This window comes from Polypterus senegalus, chromosome 13, assembly GCF_016835505.1.
Source record: "Polypterus senegalus isolate Bchr_013 chromosome 13, ASM1683550v1, whole genome shotgun sequence".
NCBI lineage: Eukaryota > Metazoa > Chordata > Cladistia > Polypteriformes > Polypteridae > Polypterus > Polypterus senegalus.
This window is the reverse complement of record NC_053166.1, coordinates 126,445,122-126,466,505: the sequence shown is the minus strand read 5'-3', so window position 1 is coordinate 126,466,505 and position 21,384 is coordinate 126,445,122. Positions and strand designations below refer to the sequence as shown.

General features: G+C 38.3%; 1 protein-coding gene across 3 annotated transcripts in view; it reads left to right on the top strand.

Annotated features, from left to right (window-relative positions):
- Window positions 1-21,384, top strand: part of LOC120542016 (SEC14-like protein 5) — a 101,823-nt gene that overhangs the window by 67,150 nt on the left and 13,289 nt on the right. For 2 of the 3 annotated variants that reach the window (XM_039774093.1, XM_039774092.1), the window contains exons 8-14: window positions 69-178; window positions 610-639; window positions 4,371-4,649; window positions 5,529-5,599; window positions 6,183-6,354; window positions 8,024-8,158; window positions 18,286-18,423. In XM_039774093.1, coding sequence (XP_039630027.1) covers window positions 69-178; window positions 610-639; window positions 4,371-4,649; window positions 5,529-5,599; window positions 6,183-6,354; window positions 8,024-8,158; window positions 18,286-18,423 — 935 coding nt within the window. The remainder of the gene's footprint in view (window positions 1-68; window positions 179-609; window positions 640-4,370; window positions 4,650-5,528; window positions 5,600-6,182; window positions 6,355-8,023; window positions 8,159-18,285; window positions 18,424-21,384) is intronic. The other variant, XM_039774094.1, reaches the window with a different exon arrangement.

Sequence of the window (21,384 nt, the reverse complement as noted above, 5' to 3'; positions counted from 1 at the left end):
ATTATTGTATTCTTTGCTTAACATGCTCTTAAGCCCAAATTTTTATTTTTATATTACTATTTTAATAGATAAGCTGGATGCTGATTACATTGAACGATATCTGGGTCAGCTAACACCAATGCAAGAAAGCTGTTTAATTCAGCTGAGACAGTGGCTACAAGAAACGCATAAAGGAAAGGTATAGTTACTTGATTTGCTTTTCAACAATTTCTAGGAACTGAACTGGAGTTGTTTAAATATTAAACAGCCTTACATACAAATTGAACATGGTGCACAATGCAGTCAGTGTACAATTTTACGTTTTAGCTTAATGCACTTGATTCTAGAATACTTAAGCATTATATTAAGTCAGTTATTTATTAGTGCCTAAGGAAAAAAAAAAGATTCCTACATCCAACTATGTATATAATATTTTTACAAAACATTTTTAATGTTGTGAGTAGAAAAAATGAAAAACGTTTCTATTTAGCAGTTCTTAGGATCGTGTCTCTTAAAGTAGTTTGCACTTTTTTTTTTAAACTTACCCAAATGAAAATAATTTAAAATTAATATAGACGTAGTTATATACTATAGGCTTAACCGTGTGAAAATAATTTTCTTTTTCTGTAGTCAGAAGCTGGTGAATGGAAAGCAGAAAAGGTAAAATGTAATGCATGCTGGGTGAAAAGTGTGGATAACCTAACAGACCAGGATATCAAATTCCAATTAAATATATATGTATTAATAATGTTTAGCTGTTTTAGTGAACCAGTTTGTTCTTTGTGCATGGAGCTGCTGTTAGGGTTTAGTTGTCATGGTACTGGGGGTATAGCTAATTTTGCAATTTTAATGCATTTTTTAATTCATGGTGGGTTTAATTTAACAGCTACACTGTTATTTTTTAATACTTGTAGTCATTTCATAAGCGTTTTAACTGGCGCTGCAAAAAAGCAAGTTAAAGCAATGCTTATAGCTTTCCAGTATATTTCAGACATAATGTAACACAAAATTCAACAACCGCTTTCACTTTAGGTTATATACGTTAAAAGCTTTCTTTAAAATTGGAGATGTTTGTTTCCCAAAGGTATATTTATATGTAGAAACTGTTTTATAAATTAACAATATACAAAAATGTCACCTGCTGCTGTTTGGGCTCTCATACAATATTGTGATCTGGCATCAAAAATATTAAATTAGCACTTTCTCAAAAAGGCAAATTGTTTTTCAGTAAATTACAGGGTAATATTTTTATATCCTTTCCTTTTCCCCCATTGACTACAGAACTGTCAATGAAAACTTCTGATTAAAAAAAGATTTGCTATGAATTTGTCTATCATGTTTTTCATTATTTTGTGTAATTTTTCAGTTATCTACATTTACTGCTATCATGTCTTTGTGTGGTTATGGGAAGCCTTTGGAAGCATTAGAAATTCAGTTTAAAAATAGTATATTGGGATGTCAGATTGCTTAAGATAAGGAAAATAAGAGCTGGTTGTGCTGCCTAATTTTGACAGTATACTAGCTTGAGACCCCATTTAAGTAAATATGCATTCCTTGTTTATTTCATAGTGATTCCTTGTTTATTTCAACATTGTTTGCACTCCACTATTTTAATTTTACACAAATAACAGAAGTGTAATTTATGTTTTAATGTAGTTAATTTGCATGTATGGTAAGGGCACAGTAAGCCTATGCACACCCTTCCATCAGCCAATGTGAATCACATAATGTGTATATATAAATTTTACTAATATATTACATATATATTTTACTAATTATGTCCATTATTTTACACTGCTGGTCATTTTACTTTCTGAAGATCTAATATAATTCCTCCATTGTTCATTTATTATTTCCACTGCATGTTACGTAATGCCACTGTATTTACTAAAGACACCCCACTCAAAAGTGATCATTATGTTGTTCACATATTGTCACTCTGGTTACGAAGAAGGTGTCAGCTGAAAACTCCATGAGCTGAAATATTTTTTATTTGATTTAATCTCTCCAATTTGACACCATTTGTTTAGGTGTCAGTTTCCTTTAGTTGTTTTCCGCTATGTTGTTTTTTTTATTATTTTCTGGTAGTTCAGCACAGCATGATTATGGAGAGCTACTGTTTGATCTAAGAGCAAATGAAACACACATGATGTTGGCTGTCACTTCCCATAAGTGGGAACATGAAAGAAGGTGCATATTATCATAGACATCTTTATTCAAATAATTTTCTCTTTATAGTCTTTCATAAGTAAATATTTAAATATACCTGGCATCCATTTGTTTACATGTCAGCTGGAAATGATCTAATGTTGGTACTCAGATGTATCAAAAATAACCATGTAAACGCCTAGTAAACATTTCAACTTTGCTGGGTGTATACATTTCTGAGACTTAGGCAGTACAAAATTTGATTATAAATTTAGTCTGTGAAATTTCTTCTGGCATTAATGCAGTACAAAGTTTTCCATTCTCTTGTGCATCCAAGTGACTGACTTACCTATTTTTACTCTTTTATTCTCTTTTATTTTTTTAATGTTCAATTATTTCCTTCCATTGATCAGCTGTCAGATCTCCTCTTCTAGGCTCAATGCAGTCCTTTTGATTATTTATGTAGGTTAACAAAAAAGATTGCATTTCCATTACAGACAGACATGACTACAGTCTGCCATGCAGCTGTATGTAAAATCCCTACAGGAATAGGGAAAAATAAGCATTAGTCACCATTCTTATTTCTTTTTTGGCATTTATTTATTTTAGCTGACCTTATGTTTTATTTTGTAAAAATACACTACTGTTCAAAAGTTTTGGATCTTTCAGAAATTGTTTTTCATAGAAATTGATATATTTTATTATCAAGATAACATTACATTGATTTAAAGTATATCAGGCATGGCTGATTTAAATGTATTGTTGAAATATGACTGTAAAGCCCTTTACTGAGTATCAGTGCCTTCAGTGACCTAATTGTAACTCAATTAGCTTATACTTAATTACTCATGACACTGGTATTTGGAGTCTGTTTAAAAAAAAAAAGCCAACTAGGGATCAGTAAGGCATTTGTTTCTCAAACTGATGTCCTTCTCCTCTCATGTAGTTGCATATCTGTGCCCCCTGCCCCCTTTCTATATTGGCTAAATCCAGTTTGTCCTCTTCTTATACAATCAACATATACAATCAACATGTAATGCAACAGCATAAAATAATGGATGTCAAACACTCTTTTTATAGTAGTTAAGTACTTTACAGGATTTGCTTTTCTCATATTAGACTAAAATTTAAATCAGCAACATATGTTTAAATATATTCTGGGAGAAATATTTTGCTTCATTCTCTCTCATATTTGTCCATGCCCATTATATTATATCTCTGCCTGCAGTTACATGCTCTGCATTTTGAACTATATCGTCATTTGTAAGTAAATTCTTAATAAACGTTTGATATGTAATTGTATTTAACAATTCCAAAGAAAACATTCTTGAAAAAAATATTCTTGTTATGGTTATTGTTGATCTGTGATTTGTAACATGTACAGCTGTGGTGTCAGCAGATTTTAGGGTGAGAAATGTAGAGTTGGGTTACATCAGCTGACTGCTACATAAGATTTCATACTGCTCTGACCTTGAACAGAAGATGGACATTCCGAGTACTCAGTTTTTGTTCCTTTTCTTGTGTAAATGCAGCCAGTTGAAGAAAAGTTTAGAGCAAAGGTAATGGAAGGGATTTATTCAATTTAATGCCATCAATGTGAAATAAAGCACCATATTGTCTTTTAAATTTGGTAAATACATAATAATCTAAGCAGAAATTTCTATTACCCCAATGGGGCTTAACAGCACGGTGGGGGAGACGCAAAAGTACTTCAGTCTTATATTTTGTGACAGAATATTCTCTAATTTCAAGCGCAATTACTAAACCAGCTTTTACTCTAGTTAGTAAAAATACTTCAACTAAAGTTACTTTTATCTTATGTGATATTATTTCAGTATGTTGCAGCACTTGTAAGTGGAAATACCTTCTAATAATCATTAGAAATTTTAAATTTAAATATTTGAGGAAAAACATATGGACAGAATTGCAATATTACACAAATAACCTGAATAAAGTTACGCCCATCATGAAAAAACAGCTTTCTAGCTTACACATATGTGTGTGTGTGTGTATATATATATATATATATATATATACATATATATTTTCTTTGGTTCTGAAATGTAGTTGCATGAACAGGCACATTTGAAGTTTGCCACATGTTGAAAACTAAAAATAGTTGGCAACATGAGCAATTATACCCATTCATTCATAAAAGCTAATTTAATATTTGTTTGGTGTGTTCTGTTTCTCTTAACAATGTTGTTTCAGCTCTTCAGATGTTTATTCTCTTGCTTTCACAGATTCCCAAAGATGAGCACATTCTAAGGTTTCTAAAGGCTCGTGATTTTAATATTGATAAAGCAAGAGAGATGTTATGTCAGTCGTTAACCTGGCGTAAGCAATATCAAGTAGACTACATCCTTGAAACGTGGAGACCACCTACATTTCTAGAAGAATATTATGCAGGAGGGTGGCACTTTCAAGACAGAGACAGACGCCCGCTATACATTTTGCGTCTTGGTCAGATGGACACCAAAGGTTTAGTGAAAGCTTTGGGTGAAGAGGCACTTCTAAGACATGTATGTATCTGAAAAAAGGTTTTATCTGTATCTTATGAATTGTGTCCATGGCTCTTTATGGTGATTGATGTTCAAATGCAGTTTGTGCACAGATGGCTAGCTGGATGCTGCCTCTTGCAGCAGATGTTACTTATGAAAACAAAGAAAGCTGACCATTTTTGTTCATTCTGTGTATTTAGAGTAAACATCACAGACTAGACTTTGCTGATGTTTTCAAAACTACGTTTGCAGGTCTGTAACAGATCTCTATAAACTTGTAGTAGAAAAAACATGTCCTGAAGATGACTGAATGAATAGACAGATGGATATACAGTATTGATATACAACAGACATTTTGTCCTTACTAAATAAAAGCATTTTAGTAAAATTTAGAAAAAAAAAAACGATTTGTGTGCATAAATTTTATTTTTGTACTGTTTGCCAATTGAAGGGGAGATACATGATCAAAAGGTAGCAAGTAAGAAGAAAATAAGATCAATAAAGATCCTCAGTTTAAATGTTTATTAACAATTAGTGTAATATATGACTTTTCGAGTTAAACATTTTTGCATGAACTGGATTAAAGCATTCAAAGCTTTAGCTTGCTTTAATCAGCCTTAGCAGATCAGTTAATTTGATCGTGTACATTTTGACATTATGCAACTTATGCATTTATGTATTAATCATTATTTAGCAAGTGCTTTTATCTAGTGTGACTTACAAATTGTTTGGTTTATGTATTGATATGCGCATGTTCAGTCTCTTTGCTCTGTCAAAAAAGTTACAATTTTAGAATCATGCAGGTATTTATAGTAATCAACTACAATTTTTATATTTTTTGATGAAACTTAATGAAGTATTAAAAAAAATCATAAATCTAATAAAACTCTTTTTTTTAAGGTTTTATCAATTAACGAAGAAGGACAGAAACGATGTGAAGAAAACACAAAAATCTTTGGACGGCCAATTACGTAAGTACAGTGCTAATATTTCAAGAAGTAGTACATGCTAATGGTAATAACTGCTCTTGAGGCTACTTTAAAATCATGCAAAGAAACAACAAGACACATTATTACGTGATAAATTGCTTTTAGCTATATTCTAGGCATTTATAGTCCCTTAGCTATGTGTTATAGGTAGTACAAACTAAAGGCCAAGACAGTAAAGAACAGGTTCAAAGGACCTCTTCTTACAGCTAACTTTATCTGCAGACTTGTTATTTAACCTGTAGTTCTCAAACTGGAGGACTGTGCCTTTCTTAGCACCCAAGATCACATATAGTCACATCTACTCGGAGAAGCCCATTTAAGGTTGCCATTTAGACTAACATAAACACCTTATGAATATGGCAGGGAAGTAGAGGAAAACCCACACAGTCTTGAGGATAACAAGGAAAACTCAATGTTGATACTGGCAGAGCTGGGTTTGAATTGGTATGCCTCTGTGCTGCTCTTACTATGAAGAGGTGACAAATGTTGAAAATGTGTTGTATTCAGATGCACTGCTTTCTCCATGTTTTAATGTTCTAGTATTGGTTTACCTCCGCTCACACAGGTCATGGACATGTCTCGTGGACTTGGAGGGACTGAACATGAGGCATCTTTGGAGACCTGGTGTTAAGGCTTTGCTTCGAATAATAGAGGTGGTGGAAGCCAATTACCCAGAGACTCTGGGAAGACTACTGATTGTGAGGGCACCCAGAGTGTTCCCTGTGCTTTGGACTCTTGTAAGTGATAAGTGGGAGAAACTTTTATTTATTTATTTTATTTACTTGATCCTCACTATTACATAGAAAGAAGCTGTAGAGCAGCAATACTCAAATGATACTCAGTACTCAAATCCAACCCATGAGTAAAATTTAACTGACCTGTTAACTAATTTCATATTATTTGACATAAACAGAAAATTGTATTGAATCTTTATTGAAAATCACCTTCAGGATATTTAGTAACCACTGCTAAAGTGGACATTAAGGAGCAAAGCTGCAAAACAGCATGATCTTCTGAGAGAAGCACATTTACTTCACTGCATATACGGCTAGTGGAACAGCTCTCTCCCAGTATGGGCATTACATGTAAATTTTGACAGCTTTGAGATTTCATCTAGTGTCTTCCGTTTTGTCAAAAATCTGCTCATTATTAAAACCAAGACAACCCTGCATATGATCAACTTAGCCAGATTCCAGTTAGACGTAACACAAATCTATAGCTCATGACATCTTAAAAATGACATTTGGAAAAATTTGCCTTTTTTCATTCACAATGTTTGAATCAACCTACCTATGTAAATTGGGCTTTTCTACAATCAACATGATCAAAAGCAGTCAGTGTACCTACTGATGTAGTGCCTGCTTATTGCTCTGACGTTGCAGACTTCCCCCTCAGGGATTACTACAGTGTACCAAATACCAAATCTGCATTCTGGTCATTTTTCTCCCTAGACTGCTACTTTGGCAGATATAGTGTTTAACCATTTTAGCATGTATTCACAGTTTACGTTTACCTGATTTATTGCATGCTAGGATAAAGTAACCTCATATCTGTTCTCCTTTGATTTTTAAAGTATGTTTGATATTTGGAACTGTTAAGAAGAGCAAAAAGCACGCTTGCAAACAGATGCAGAAATATTTTTGTATTTTGATCTTACATTTTATTTTAGCTGAAAATGACTGTAAAATTAAATATTGATGAGAATTTTTGATTCTTTTTTAAAACTAACAAATCCTGATACTAAAATACAACTCATTCAAGTGAAAATAATATAGCAAGCACAATAGCCTGTTCCAGAGTTACTCCACAAAGATATTTTTTTCCAGTATTTAATTTTCATTTTACTTATATATACTGTGTATATATATATATATATATATATATATATATATATATATATAGTTTATAGTATTATAGTCAGTACTGTTGTGCAACTCCAATTCAATTGTCTGTGGTCCGTTATTTAGTATGAAAAGACAATACCTGAAAAAATGCTTGTCTTATCAAAACTACACAAATATACGTTTTACCCTGCCAGTAATCCACAAATAAGGTTGATTGAAAGAAACGGAACAATCTCCCAAAAGCAAACACAAAATATTAGGCTGTAATTACATTTAAAAAAATTACTACAAACCTGTGTAGCCCAGCAGAGCTTTCTGTTTATTTTAAGTAGCCAAGCTTCTTATCAACATGAGTATCCCTGGTATATAAAATGGTTGTTAATTGGGGGAAAAAAAGGATGAGGAATTAACTTCTTTTTGCATCATATTTGATTCATGAACTATTTACATGGTGCAAAGAATAAGTAAAGGTCAAAGAAAGACATAATCAGCACACTGCAGACATGGTGACTTCATTGAGGACTTCAGATTTTATTTATGCTATAAATATTTTTTTGTCTAGGTTAGTCCATTTATCAATGAAAATACAAGACAGAAGTTTCTCATCTATAGTGGAAACAATTACCAAGGAGCTGGAGGGCTCATAGACTACATTGATAAAGAAATTATTCCAGACTTTCTAGGTGGAGATTGTATGGTAAGCTTGTTTGTAGATGTATTTCTGTACATTGATTATAAATGCCTACTGTGTGTCTTGTTTCTCATATGTACCCTCAAAAACTCTTGGGATGAGCTTCATCAAATTTGATTTCCTGCTGGAGCTCATTGATAACAAAATACATGATAAGATGATCTATTGCTGTGTCAGTTAAAATTAGTCTTAACAATTCTTTCTTTAGCTTGTTTATAGAAGATCTATATTGTCAAAATATATTTAAACTTTAAGAATATCAATAACAATGTCAGTATAAATCTAAATTTGTTTAGATAAATTATTAATCCCAAGGCGAAATTTAGATGCACGCAGAAACATAACTGAGTTACAGGACAAATAATACAATTAATCAGTCAATCAATGTATATTGTGCATAATTTGCAAAATTAACCTTAGACTATATGCATTTAGTTTGGGACATCGGAAGGAAGCATTGAATTGCTTGATAGCAGTAGACAGAAAAGACCTCCAAGAGAAGCTTCTAAGCACACCATGGTGGAATGAGCCTGTGGCTAAAAGTCGTCTAAAAAGCCCCTCCAGGAGGGGATTTTTTATAATGGTATCCAATTTTGCCACCATCTTCTTTTTCACAACAGTTTCCATCTTGTTACGGGTTAGCCCTGTGAATGTGCGAGGCATTCTTGTTAAGTTTATTCAGGCATTGTGTGTCTTTTGAACTCAAGTTACTTCCCCAAGAGACCACAGCATTGAACAACACACTGCCTGCAAAGGACTGAACATTTCCGGCAGCTTGCTACATAATGAAATGAGTCTTCTCAGTAAGTACATTCTGCTCTGGCCCTTCCTGTACTGCACCCCTGTGTTGTAAGACCAATCTACTTTGCTCTTTATGTAAAACCCCAAGTTACCTGTAGTTCTGCACCACTTCTATGTCCTCTCCGAAATAGTGAAGTCCATCACCAACTCTTTTATCTTGCTGATGTTGAGCTGTAGGTGGTTCTTCCTGTATCACAGAACAAAGTCCTCCTGTACTCCCACTCATCTCCATTTATAATGCATCCTATGAAGGAGGAGACATCTGAGAATTTCTGCAGAATGCAAGCGCTGATATTGTACTAGAAATCTATTGAGTGGAGGGTAAACAGAAAGGGAAACAAGATAGATCCCTGTGGTGCTCCAGTATTACACACCTCCATTTCTGACACACAGTGCATGAGCCTCGCAAACTGCTGTCTGTTGGTCAGGTAGTCCATGATCCAGGAGAATGTGGGGGCATCAAGATATATAGCCTTGAGCTTTTCACCCAGTCAGAATGGTGTTGAAGGTCTCGAAGTGGAAGTTGGCTCTGTTGATATATAGATAGATAGATAGATAGATAGATAGATAGATAGATACTTTATTAATCCCAAGGGGAAATTCACATAATCCAGCAGCAGTATACTGATACAAAGAAACAATATTAAATTAAATAGTAATAAAAATGAAAAAAAAATTAAAATAAAATTAATGTTATTAGCAAGCACATCAGAGCATCCTCCATGCTTATGTGTGCCTGATAGGCCAACTGCAGAAGATCAAGATGTTCTGAAACCAGGTGTTATAGCTCTTTCACGACTAGCCTATTAAAGTTGATCATGATATTTAAAGTAAGAATAGCCATTGAGATCACTGTAATGCTCTTTCTTTGGTACTTGGATTGCACATATTGTTTTCCACAGCTTGGGTAAAGTGAGAACAGGTGCTGACAGTCCCCACAGAGCTGACTGGTAAATGTTTTCAGTACCCTAGGGATGATTCTATCTGGTCCTGCAGCCTTATTCGTGCAAAGTGTCCCCAGCTCTATTCTCACTCAATCAGCAGAGACAGAAAATTCAGGAAGTTGGAGGCCACAAGTTTAATGTTATTGTAGGAGATGGTTGTGCAGGGTTGAGATGGCAGTTAGATTTCAGAACCTCCTCGTACTGCTCACAGACAGTAGCAGTGTTGGGGGGAGAGCTGGGAGAGGTCTGGACTGACCAAAATGAGTCAAACCTGTTGAAAAACTGAATCAGTTCACTAGCTTTCTTCTTCTTCCCATCATCTGCTGGTTTTATAGTCTACTTGTAGCCAGTGATAGTCCTCATCATGTGTAACCATAACAGGTTCTACATATTATGACTGTGCTGCCTGTTTTTGCTTCCTTGTCTCCCTGAAAATATGTCTAATTTCTTTAATAAATGTAGGGTACAGTGTTAAGGGGAGATGGGGGCAAATCTGTGGTGGGGGGTCCTTATGTGAGGCATCTAAGCTGTGATGTAAAGGGATGCACTCTTTTCAAATGGGCGGTGTACTTATATAAGGAAATAACCTGGAAAGGGAGATCAGGGGCCACTCCAAACAAATCAAAACTCGATAGTGACACTTTCAAATTGGGTATTGGGCACGCTACTCAAACTGTTGGTGGTGCATTGGAGGTTGTCCATTTGTGTGGCACTACCCTTTTCTCTTATTGAGGCAAGCATTTGCTGCTTCTGAGGTGAGGGACGCTAAATGCTATTACACTTGGGCTTTAAAAGACAGGAATTAATTTCATACCGGTGAGAATGGTCCACTGTATGATAAACAGAAAGTGCCAAATTGACTTTATTATCCTTTTATGGAAGACTACCCTTAGTCAGAAGTCTAAGGTTTGTTGTTTAAAAAGGGACTTGAAGTTTGTTTATTGTGGGGGTTAAAAGTAAAGTGTGGGTCTGACTGTAATACACATGTATGTATATATGTGTGTGTATATATATATATACAGTATGTATATGTATATATATATATATATATATATATATGTACTGTATGTCAAGTCAAGTTGGGGAGCATGCACTGGTACAGTGCGTTGCCACACCCACTGCATGACGAAACAACTCGGGATCCTGTTTTGCAACCCCCCAGGCAGACGCACGGTCCAGTCCCATCCTCCGAAAATGACCCTCTATCTGCCGCAGCCAGGTGTTACGTGGGCAACCCCTTGGCCTGGTCCAGCCACTCTAGTCCACAAACAATGATTTTACGAGCCGGATCACCCTCGAGGAAACGTGCCACATGGCCGTAGTGCCGCTCCCTCACATTGTAGGTAATGTGCCTCATTCGGGACTCCATGAGCAACCGGTCATTCGACACAAAGTCAAACCAACGGTACCCAAGGATTTTCCGGAGAGACAAAGTACCAAAGGAGTCCAGTCTTCATCTCAGGTCTCTAGATAGTGTCCATGTCTCACAACCATATAGCAAGACAGGAAACACCAGGACTCTAAAGACTCTAAAGACCTTCGTCCTTTTGCATAGATGTCGGGAGTGCCACACACTCCTTTCCAGTGACCTCATGACCCCCCATGCTCTCCCAATCCATCTACTGACTTCATAGGAAGAGTCACCAGAGACATGAATGGCACTGCCAAGGTAAGTAAACCTCTCAACAAGGTCAATACTGTCTCCTCAAACAGACACACTGCTAATGGCTGTGCCCAAGAGGTCATTAAAGGCCTGGATCTTGTTTTTTATCCAGGATACTCGCAAGCCCAGACACTTGAGACTCCCCACTCAATCTCTCGAGCACAACGATCAGAGCCTCCATTGACACCGTGAAGATCACAGCATCATCAGCAAAGTCAAGATCCGTGAATCTTTCTTCACCAACACATGTCCCACAGCCTCTGGACCCTACGACCTTTCCCAACACCCAGTCCATACAAGCACTGAACAGAGTAGGAACAAGAACACACCCCTGACGAACCCCAGAATCAACTGGGAAAAACGCAGAGGTCCTGTCCCCGCTCTGCACAGCACTCACAGTACTAGTGTACAGGCCCTCAGGATGCCCCATAGGACAGCTCGATCAACTGAGCTGAACGCTTTGCGAAAATCGACAAAGGCTGCAAAGAAACTCTGCCGATATTCGCGTTTGCGCTCAATGAGAGCCCTCAGTGCCAGGATGCGGTCGATGGTAGACTTCTTAGGCGTAAAACCAGACTGTTCTGGTCGCTGGTAGGTTAGCAAGTGATTACAGATCCTATTGAGGACGACCCTAGCAAGGACCTTACCTGGCACTGGGAGCAGTGTTATCCCCTTGTAGTTGCTGCAATCCAGGCGTTCACCCTTCCCTTTCCAGATAGGGACGATAAGTCCCGTTTTCCGGTTAGTTGGGATGATGCCATTCTCCTAAATGGAAGCAAAGATTACTTGCAATGCCAGGAGGACAGCATTACCACCAACCTGGAGAAGTTCACCTCAGATACCACAGATCCCTGCAGCCTTTCCACCCCCTCAGCTGTTTCACCACCTGTGCAATCTCAGTGAGACTGGATGGTTCACAGCTAATCTGAGGATCAGCCTTAAGAACCCACAAGTGGACCCAGAGATATCCAACGTCCTAGCCAGAAGATCAGCTTTGAACAACTGCTCAAAGTAGCCAGCCCAGCGGGTCACAACTGCAGTGTCATCCATATGGACCGTTCCATCAGCCGCCCTGACTGCGACTCTCTGAGGAACAGATTCAGATGTGTGAAATGCTTTGATTCCTCTGTAAGTAGGACGTGGGTTGCTAGACCACAGATGGTGTGTCACTTGCTCAGAGATTCCTCTAACAAACGCCTCTTTATCTGCCCACAGAGCCCTCGCAGCCATCCTTCTCAGTTTCCAGTACAAACCAGAGTTGCCATTGAGCCGTGCTCTGTGACTCCTCTCGATGATATCCAGGGTGCCCTGAGAGATGAAACGCCTCCTTCTGGGAAAACAAGTAACACCAACACAACCCTCAGCAACCTTCAGGGTCTTGTCACGGAAGATCTCCCACATCACATTAGGATCGGTAGTCATATCCAAATCTGAAAGTTCCTCACACAAACTGCGCGCAAACTCATTACAAACAGCCTAGTCTTAGAGTCTGGCACTCACTTGTTTTCCTCTTTATCTCCAGACCCGAAGGCTCTCGATTTATTCAGTAGGGCTTTTTTAGGTCTTTTGTGTTGTTGAAACAGTGCACCTACTTTGTAGGAACTATGCTATTCGCACAAAAGTTGATGAAGATCTTTGATACAGGGGCTGAGTCCCTCATTATACTCACCGTGTGACTCACAAAGCATGTTCAAGTCAGTTTTCTCAAAGTGATCTTTCAGAGCCTATGTATGTACTGTATATATATGTATATATATTGTGGAAGCTGGCCCGGACACAGACAGACATCATTGGTTCAACCCACACACGTTTATTTACACACTATTTACAATAAAGTGCTCCCCCAAAGTCCAGGTCTCACAATGCCTCTTTCACTCTTCAGGCTGCCTCCACTCCTCTCCACCAAGACCTAGTCTCTTGTCCTCCGGACTCCAGTCCCCGAATGGAGGGAGGCGGCCCATTTTATCTCTACCCGGACATGCTCCAAGTGCCTCCCGGAAATCTTCCGCTGGCACTCTCCAGTGTCCCTGGTCTTCTTCCCCCCAGAACTTCCAGGTGTGTTGGAAGTGCTGAGGGCCAGGGCTCCTCAGGTACTGGGGCGCCCCCTGGCCTTGACCATGGGCCCCTATAGGGTTGAGCTTCCAAATATATATATATATATATATATAATGTGTATGTTTGTGTGTGTGTGTGTACGTGTCATTACTTTCATGTTCTATTTTGGACTCCTGTACTGGTTTCCTTTTCTTGTCACTACTTGGCAATTTCTATTATACAGGTTGTCATTGAGTAGTATTCTTGTTTGAATTGCATGTTTATTTATTTTTCCTTCCTTGATTATGTTTGGGTTATCTTAAGAATGAATATAAAGTGAATAAACTGCTCAAAAAAATTAAAGGAACACTTTAAAAACACATCAGATCTCAATGGGGAAAAACAAATCACACTAGATCAGCTGCCAATTCTGGCATTCAATGGCAAATGCCAGTTGAGCTTCACGGTGCCGGACACTGAGCATAGGGCCCACGAGAAGAATTCGGGCCCTCAGGCCATCCTCATGAAGCCTGTTTCTGATTGTTTGGTCAGAGACATTCACATCAGTGGCCTGTGGGAGACCATTTTGTGGGGCTCTGGCAGTGCTCATCCTGTTCCTCCTTGCCCAAAGGAGCAGATACCAGTCCTGCTGATGGGACCTTATGTGGCCCTGTCCAGTTCTCTTAGAGTAAAGGCCGGTCTCCTGGAATCTCCTTAAAGCCCCTAAGACAGTGCTGGGAGACGCGTAAAACCTTCTGGTAATGGTACGTATTGATGTGCCATCCTGGAGAAGTTGGACTACCTGTGCAACCTCTGTAGGGTCCAGGTATCGCCTCATGCAACCAGTAGTGACACTGACCGTAGCCAAATGCAAAAATTGTGAAAAAACAGTCAGAAAAGATAAGGAGGGAAAAATGTCAGTGGCCTCCACCTGTTAAACCATTCCTGTTTTGGGGGTCATCTCATTGTTGCCCCTTTAGTGCACCTGTTGTTAATTTCATTAAAAGCAGCTGGAACTGATTAACAGCCCCCTCTACTACTTAACTGATCAGATCAATAACCCAGATGTTTCATTGACTTGATGCTTTTCCTTTAATTTTTTGAGCAGTATATATACTGTATATGTATATACAGTGGGATGCAAAAGTTTGGGCAACCTTGTTAATAGTCATTATTTTCCTGTATAAATCGTTGGTTGTTACGATAAAAAATGTCAGTTAAATATATCATATAGGAGACACACACAGTGATATTTGAGAAGTGAAATAAATTTTATTTTGCCTCCCACTGTATTTAATATAAGTACAGACTTGGATGTCATTTTTCTTCTATGTTTACAAACACCAATTTCAGAACTGGGTATCATCTCTGTTTTTCTCTATTTCACTGATCATCCTACCACTTTCTTTTATGTGGACTCATTCCCTGGACACTTTTCCTATTTTTTATGGATTTTTAATATTGGTTTTTATCAGTATGCTGCTGCTGGAGTATGTGAATTTCCCCTTGGGATTAATAAAGTATCTATCTATCTATCAAATTGGAGCTAAGGTTCTATCCTTTACCAAAGCTAATACGTTCATCTCTTGGTTAGGTAAGAAGCTCTACTGTATGCCGTGATCCTGTGGTTTTAATTAAAAAGATATGCTGTACCCCACTTCCTTCACATTCATCTGTCGAAACATGTGATCAGTTTTGTCTCTGTAGTGGGCTTTTCTCTCACAAAGCTGCTTCCTCAGTTCTGACGGCACCCACTTGTTTTCCTCTTTATCTCCAGACCTGAAGGCTCTCTATTTATTCAGTAGGGCTTTTTCAGTTTTTTTATGTTGTTAAAACAGTGTACCTTTGTAGGAACTATGCTATCTGCACAAAACTTGATGAAGGTCTGTGATACAGGTGCTGAGTCCCTCATTATACTCACCGCGTGACTCACAAAGCATGTTCGAGTCAGTTTTCTCAAAGGGATCTTTCAGAGCCTTCTCAGCCTCTGCTGTCCATCCCTGCACATTCCTGATGGTAACTGGCAGCTGCTGGGCAATGGGTTTATAGGCATGTATGAGTTAAATTAAATTATGGTCATATCTATCCTGTGGTGGCAAAGCAAAACAGTTGTATGCCTCTGCAACAATGGCATATAACAAGTTCAGGGTCCCGTTTTCCCTTGATGTGCAGTCCATAAATGGCAAAAATTGATGATGTTTGGGGAAAGTGAAACATGGTCAAAGCTCCTGGAAACTGTGAAGAAAATATAGTGAGTATGCTTACCTGTGTCTTTTGTGATTCCCACGTCTGCCAAGAGGGAGGCCAGGGATTTGTAAACTGACTGCACAATGGCAAGTGTGAACTCCTTCAGCATATAATGCAGCATGTAAGCCCACTGGCATTGGCTCAGCATTTGGGTTGCATTGCTGTGCTTTAATTGTAGCGTGTCCAGATTTGCATAATTTTTAATTTACAAAAATGGGAAGACTACCTCCAAGATGGATTTCATCATCACTCTTAATTTGGACAATATGTGAAAGTGACAACTTGTTCTAAACAAGTCGTGGCTCTATTAAATAGAATTGTGAGGGAGGATAATAACTGGATTATTAGACAGTTACGTGATTGTTAAGGATCATTGATAATCAGTGTGACCCTTTGATATTTTTTTACTCTTTCCAAGGTGCAGCACAAGTGTAAAACTGAGATGGTGTGAATTGATTTAATCCTGTACAAAAATACGATCTAGTGTACAATTGTTTTTTTTATGCTAGTATATTAGTAAGTGTAAAGCAGAGCCTACAGCAAGCTGGAGTGGAAAATACAAACCGGATTCCAAAAAAGTTGGGACACTAAACAAATTGTGAATAAAAACTGAATGCAATGATGTGGAGATGGCAAATGTCAATATTTTATTTGTAATAGAACGTAGATGACAGATCAAACGTTTAATCCGAGTAAATGTATCATTTTAAAGGAAAACTATGTTGATTCAAAATTTCACGGTGTCAACAAATCCCAAAAAAGTTGGGACAAGTAGCAATAAGAGGCTGGAAAAAGTAAATTTGAGCATAACGAAGAGCTGGAAGACCAATTAACACTAATTAGGTCAATTGGCAACATGATTGGGTATAAAAAGAGCTTCTCAGAGTGGCAGTGTCTCTCAGAAGCCAAGATGGGTAGAGGATCACCAATTCCCACAATGTTGCGCAGAAAGATAGTGGAGCAATATCAGAAAGGTGTTACCCAGCAAAAAATTGCAAAGACTTTGCATCTATCATCATCAACTGTGCATAACATCATCCAAGATTCAGAGAATCTGGAACAATCTCTGTGCGTAAGGGTCAAGGCCGTAAAACCATACTGGATGCCCGTGATCTCCGGGCCCTTAAACGACACTGCACCACAAACAGGAATGCTACTGTAAAGGAAATCACAGAATGGGCTCAGGAATACTTCCAGAAACCATTGTCAGTGAACACAATCCACCGTGCCATCCGCGTTGCCAGCTGAAACTCTACAGTGCAAAGAAGAAGCCATTTCTAAGCAAGATCCACAAGCTCAGGCGTTGTCACTGGGCCAGGGATCATTTAAAATGGAGTGTGGCAAAATGGAAGACTGTTCTGTGGTCAGACGAGTCACGATTCAAGTTCTTTTGGAAATCTGGGACGCCATGTCATCCGGACCAAAGAGGACAAGGACAACCCAAGTTCAGTTCAGAAGCCTTCATCTCTGATGGTATGGGGTTGCATGAGTGCATGTGGCATGGGCAGCTTGCATGTCTGGAAAGGCACCATCAATGCAGAAAAATATATTCAGGTTCTAGAACAACATATGCTCCCATCCAGACATCATCTCTTTCAGGGAAGACCCTGCATTTTTCAACAAGATAATGCCAGACCACATTCTGCATCAATCACAACATCATGGCTGCGTAGGAGAAGGATCCGAGTACTGAAATGGCCAGTCTGCAGTCCAGATCTTTCACCTATAGAGAACATTTGGCGCATCATAAAGAGGAAGGTGCGACAAAGAAGGCCCAAGACGATTGAACAGTTAGAGGCCTGTATTAGACAAGAATGGGAGAGCATTCCTATTTCTAAACTTGAGAAACTGGTCTCCTCGGTCCCCAGACGTCTGTTGAGTGTTGTAAGAAGAAGGGGAGATGCCACACAGTGGTGAAAATGGCCTTGTCCCAACTTTTTTGGGATTTGTTGACACCATGAAATTCTGAATCAACATATTTTTCCCTTAAAATGATACATTTTTTTCAGTTTAAACTTTTGTTCCGTGATTTATGTTATATTCTGAATAAAATATTAGAAGTTGGCACCTCCTTTGCATTCAGTTTTTATTCACGATTTGTATAGTGTCCCAACTTTTTTGGAATCCGGTTTGTATAATAAAGATAGAAAGACATCATGCAAACTTCAGGCTTTATTCCTGTCTTATCTACATATCTTGTATCTTTTCAATGCATTGCTATGAAGTAATGTCAGAAGATAACTGATATGCAACTATACACACAGCAGATGTGTTTGATAATTATGTTCTATACAAAAAGAGTAAAAGTTACACAATGACAAGGCATACTGCAAATGGTGTTTAACATAATGAAAACACTTACAGTATTCTATGGTTTTTCACATTTAAATCTCTGTAGTATATAGTCTGTAAAATTAAAATATTTCCTAATACTTTTTTTCCAGTGTTATGTTCCAGAGGGAGGCCTGGTTCCTAAATCTCTTTATCAAACAGAAGAGGAACTGGAGAACTCTGATAACATCAAACTGTGGACAGAGACCATCTACCAGTCCGCAAATATATTTAAAGGCGCACCACATGAAGTTAGTTGCTCGCTTTTCATTTTTTTTTTATTCTAGAAGTTCCTATTACCACAACATTGTACAGTTCATTCAGATTGTTTTATTTTCTCATTACAAAGATGTGTTTTTTTCAGGTGATGTAAGTTCACATGTTATTTTAGTAAACATCTGAGGCCTTAAGTAAATATTAATTTGGCTCTTCGTGTACAGCATATTTAAATATCATGAAAATTTGTTTGCATATAGTACTGTATCTCAAACCATCACTAAAGCCCCTGCAGCTTTTCACTAAACTAGAAATTATTTAGAATTCTGATACCATTAAGACATTGGTTGTGTTTGTTAATTTTGTGAAGTAGAAGAATGCCTGCTTCAACAAGTCTGATCAGACAAATAAGGTAACTGCTAAGGAGAAGATATGGTGTATGGCTCCCTCTACTGACAAATTTGATAAGTGCATTTACAGTGGCTATATACAAGAACTCCCCTTGTTATATAGTGATGTGCTATGGAATATTAATGAGTAAAAGAATGCTTGCCATTGATCACGAGGTCAAAGTAAAACTACACAGAGCACACTAAATGAACCAACTAATGGCACACAACGTGAGGATCAGCAATCTGTGATTGAGAGCTAATTATCCGACTCCTGGCATACTAAGAGCCATATCTTCAGGTAATGAGACACAGTTAGCTGGAACACTCATCTCCTCTGTGTAGTGTTCTGTCATGTAAACTTGAATTTAGGTTCAAATGCCATTTCAGTCTGTGATTAAGCAGCCATGATGGTGTTACCGCACTTTTTTTCTCCTAACAGCAAACAAAGTTGCATGTGGGCTCTATTCCATAGTCTGCAATGCTACCTACCAACAAAGTCTAAGCAGAGGTTTTACAATATACTGTGTAATATATGGGGGGGGGGCAATGCCAGATATCTCATGAGATGATTTTATCTTGATGCTTGGGTTATGGTAAAATAATACTGTACTATTTTAAGCTTTAAAATATTAACCATTAAAATTCAATTCAGCAAAACATTCCAATTTATCACCGTGTTCTGACACTAAGTCAAAGCAAAAATATTTCCATTTGTTAGACCCAATAAGAAAAATCTTTTTTTTTTTTTAATTGTGAAAATGAACTTCAAATAGTCTCAGTTAGCCATTGACAGACATTGCTACATTATGCAGACTTTGTTATTGGTCACACCTTATTTTTGTAGTAGGACTGTAAACCAAAAATGAAAGATTAGTGTATTTCATATTTAAAATACAGGTAATATTTGAATATATAATATACAGTGCATCCGGAAAGTATTCACAGCGCTTTTAAAGAGACAAGTGACCTCTGGGTAACAATCAACTCATTACATTATCTGAGTAACCTTGTGGGTCACTGTGTAGGTGGTCACAAGTGTGAGAAGACCAATGAGAGGCGAGGATTACCCTGCTGTTTGTTTTTGGAGGCGTTGTTACAAGAGGACTCCATTAGACTGAGATCCTGGGTTTGCACTTTCTTTTTATGACACAAAAGCACATACAGCACTCGAGACCACCCAGACTGGGATTTACCCAATAAATCCAAATGACTGGTGCCAGCCACGGCCATAAACTTCATGTTGCCATCACATCAGTGTAATGTATAGACACACAAGCTACTTTAAAGCGCCATTTACACACACACAGCGCATCCGGAAAGTATTCACAGCATATCACTTTTTCCACATTTTGTTATGTTACAGCCTCATTCCAAAATGGATTAAGTTCATTTTTTTCCTCAGAATTCTACACACAACACCTCATAATGACAATGTGAAAAAAGTTTACTTGAGGTTATTGCAAATTTATTAAAAATAAAAAAAATTGAGAAAGCACATGTACTTAAGTATTCACAGCCTTTGCCATGAAGTTCAAAATTGAGCTCAGGTGCATCCTGTTTCCCCTGATCATCCTTGAGATGTTTCTGCAGCTTAATTTAAGTCCACCTGTCGTAAATTCAGTTGATTGGACATGATTTGGAAAGGCACACCCCTGCCTATATAAGGTCCCACAGTTGACAGTTCATGTCAGAGCACAAACCAAGCATGAAGTCAATGGAATTGTCTGTAGACCTCCGAGACAGGATTGTCTCGAGGCACAAATCTGGGGAAGGTTACAGAAAAATTTCTGCTGCTTTGAAGGTCCCAATGAGCACAGTGGCCTCCATCATCCGTAAGTGGAAGAAGTTCCAAACCCCCAGGACTCTTCCTAGAGCTGACTGGCCATCTAAACTGAGGGATCGGGAGAGAAGGGCCTTAGTCAAGGAGGTGACCAAGAACCCAATGGTCACTCTTCGGAGCTCCAGAGGTCCTCTGTGGAGAGAGGAGAACCTTCTAGGACAACCATCTCTGCAGCAATCCACCAATCAAGCCTGTATGGTAGAGTGGCCAGACGGAAGCCACTCCTTAGTAAAAGGCACATGGCAGCCTGCCTGGAGTTTGCCAAAAGGCACCTGAAGGACTCTCAGACCATGAGAAACAAAATTCTCTGGTCTGATGAGACAAAGATTAAACTCTTTGGTGTGAATGCCAGGTGTCACGTTTGGAGGAAACCAGGCACCGCTCATCACCAGGCCAATACCATCCCTACAGTGAAGCATGGTGGTGGCAGCATCATGCTGTGGGAATGTTTATCAGCAGCAGGAACTGGGAGACTAGTCAGGATAAAGGGAAAGATGACTGCAGCAATGTACAGAGACATCCTGGATGAAAATCTGCTCCGTAGCGCTCTTGACCTCAGACTGGGGTGACGGTTCATCTTTCAGCAGGACAACAACCCTAAGCACACAGCCAAGATATCAAAGGAGTGGCTGTGAATGTCCTTGAGTGGCCCAGCCAGAGCTCAGACTTGAATCCGATCGAACATCTCTGGAGAGATCTTAAAATGGCTGTGCACCGATGCTTCCCATCCAGCCTGATGGAGCTTGAGAGGTGCCGCAAAGAGG